The sequence below is a fragment of the Corvus brachyrhynchos genome, unplaced genomic scaffold (genome assembly GCF_000691975.1).
Source record: "Corvus brachyrhynchos isolate BGI_N302 unplaced genomic scaffold, ASM69197v1 scaffold68, whole genome shotgun sequence".
Lineage (NCBI taxonomy): Eukaryota > Metazoa > Chordata > Aves > Passeriformes > Corvidae > Corvus > Corvus brachyrhynchos.
Window position 1 is genome coordinate 2,218,599 of NW_008240039.1, and position 1,539 is coordinate 2,220,137.

Sequence of the window (1,539 nt, forward strand, 5' to 3'; positions counted from 1 at the left end):
TGCACAGCCCTGTACGTCGCTGTCAGCCAGGGATTCACTGAGGTGGTGAGGGCCCTCTGTGAGCTCAACTGTGATGTCAACCTCCCAGTAAGTTTGGGATTTCAGGGATTTAGGGTAGGGAGGTGTTTGGGGTTTTTTTTGAGGTGGGGAGGTGCTGCTTTATGTCTCACACCATTTGTGGCTTTGTAGAATTGGAAAGTCGTGCTTTAAAATGCATGGGAAATATTCCTGGATTTCAGTACCCTGAAATTCCAGGTTTGGGTCTGCCCCTTCTTCATCACATCAGCATTTTCTGCTGGATTCAGGCTTCCAGGGAAAGCTGACCTGCTGTTCCTGTGTTGTTGTTCCCAGCAATAAGATTTTTAAGGATGGCAGTGATGGTGACTTGGGCCCAGCCCATTTTTAGGGTGTGTTTGTGTGGTGGTGGGGCTGTTCTGTGCTGGGTCAGTCCCTCAAAGCTGGTCAGGACTTTCAGCAGCTCACGGGGGGTTTCCTTGGAGTTTCTGAGGTTGGTAACCTGTGTTTGCTTGGGTCTCCATGTGTAGGATTCCCAGGGAGACACCCCCCTGCATTATGCTATCACTTTGGACTACAAAGTCGTGATTGAGATTCTCACTGAAGTTCCCAACATAGATTTCACTGTCCAGAACTGTCAAGGCTTCAACCTGCTCCACTATTCTGCTCTGAAAGGCAACAAGCTGTAAGTGACCTTTTTTTTCTCCAATTTTTATGCCTTTTGCAGATGTTAATTTGTGCTGGCTGTCTAAGAAGGTGGCAGGTGTGGTTCTGGGTAGTTGGTTACACATTTCTTGCGTTTGGATATGGCTGGGTAGGGCTGTTGGCCTCCTTCAGGCCTTCACAGGAAACTTCTGCCTGCTTTCCCCGTCCCATCTTTCTCATGCTTCCCTAGGCTAGGAAATATCTCTGTTTCTGGACAGTCTCAGGTGTTTGAGTTCACACTTGGAAGGACAGGAGAAGGTCTTAGTAAAGACTGAGAGCCTCTGGAACTCTTCCAAGGATAAATCTGCTCATTATTTTCAAAGCAGTGTGGCTTTACCCTACTTTATGAAGTGATAACTGAGGGCTTTTGTTGTATTCTTGTAATTCCATTTGTGAGTTTGAGGGACTGCTCTTCATTGCTGCTGTCAGCTCGTGGTGCTGCCTGGTAAAACATGGACATTGATAACTCCTGGGCAGGAGAGGCACAAATTAATTCTTCCATCTCTGTTAACCTCTCCAACTCTGCAGGGCCATAAAGAAGATTCTGGCCAGGGCTCGGCAGCTGGTGGACTCCAAAAAGGAAGATGGATTCACTGCCCTGCACCTCGCTGCTCTCAATAACCACATGGAAGTGGCTGAAATTCTCATCAAAGAGGTAAGAAATGACCCAAACCCACCATCAAGAAAACCTGTCCCACTCCCATTTGTCTCACTCCCAAGCCCCACATTTCCCAACCACTCCTGAGTTAACACTGAGACCCACAGGGATGTCCCTGTCCCTTTGAAGAGCTGGCACTGTTCTCCAGGCTGAAGAGCAGG

General features: G+C 48.1%; 1 protein-coding gene across 3 annotated transcripts in view; it reads left to right on the plus strand.

Annotated features, from left to right (window-relative positions):
- MIB2 (mindbomb E3 ubiquitin protein ligase 2) overlaps window positions 1-1,539 on the plus strand; it is a 39,308-nt gene that overhangs the window by 30,570 nt on the left and 7,199 nt on the right. For all 3 annotated transcript variants that reach the window (XM_017744051.1, XM_017744052.1, XM_017744054.1), the window contains 3 exons: window positions 1-87; window positions 546-700; window positions 1,249-1,375. In XM_017744051.1, the coding sequence (XP_017599540.1) occupies window positions 1-87; window positions 546-700; window positions 1,249-1,375 (369 nt within the window). The remainder of the gene's footprint in view (window positions 88-545; window positions 701-1,248; window positions 1,376-1,539) is intronic.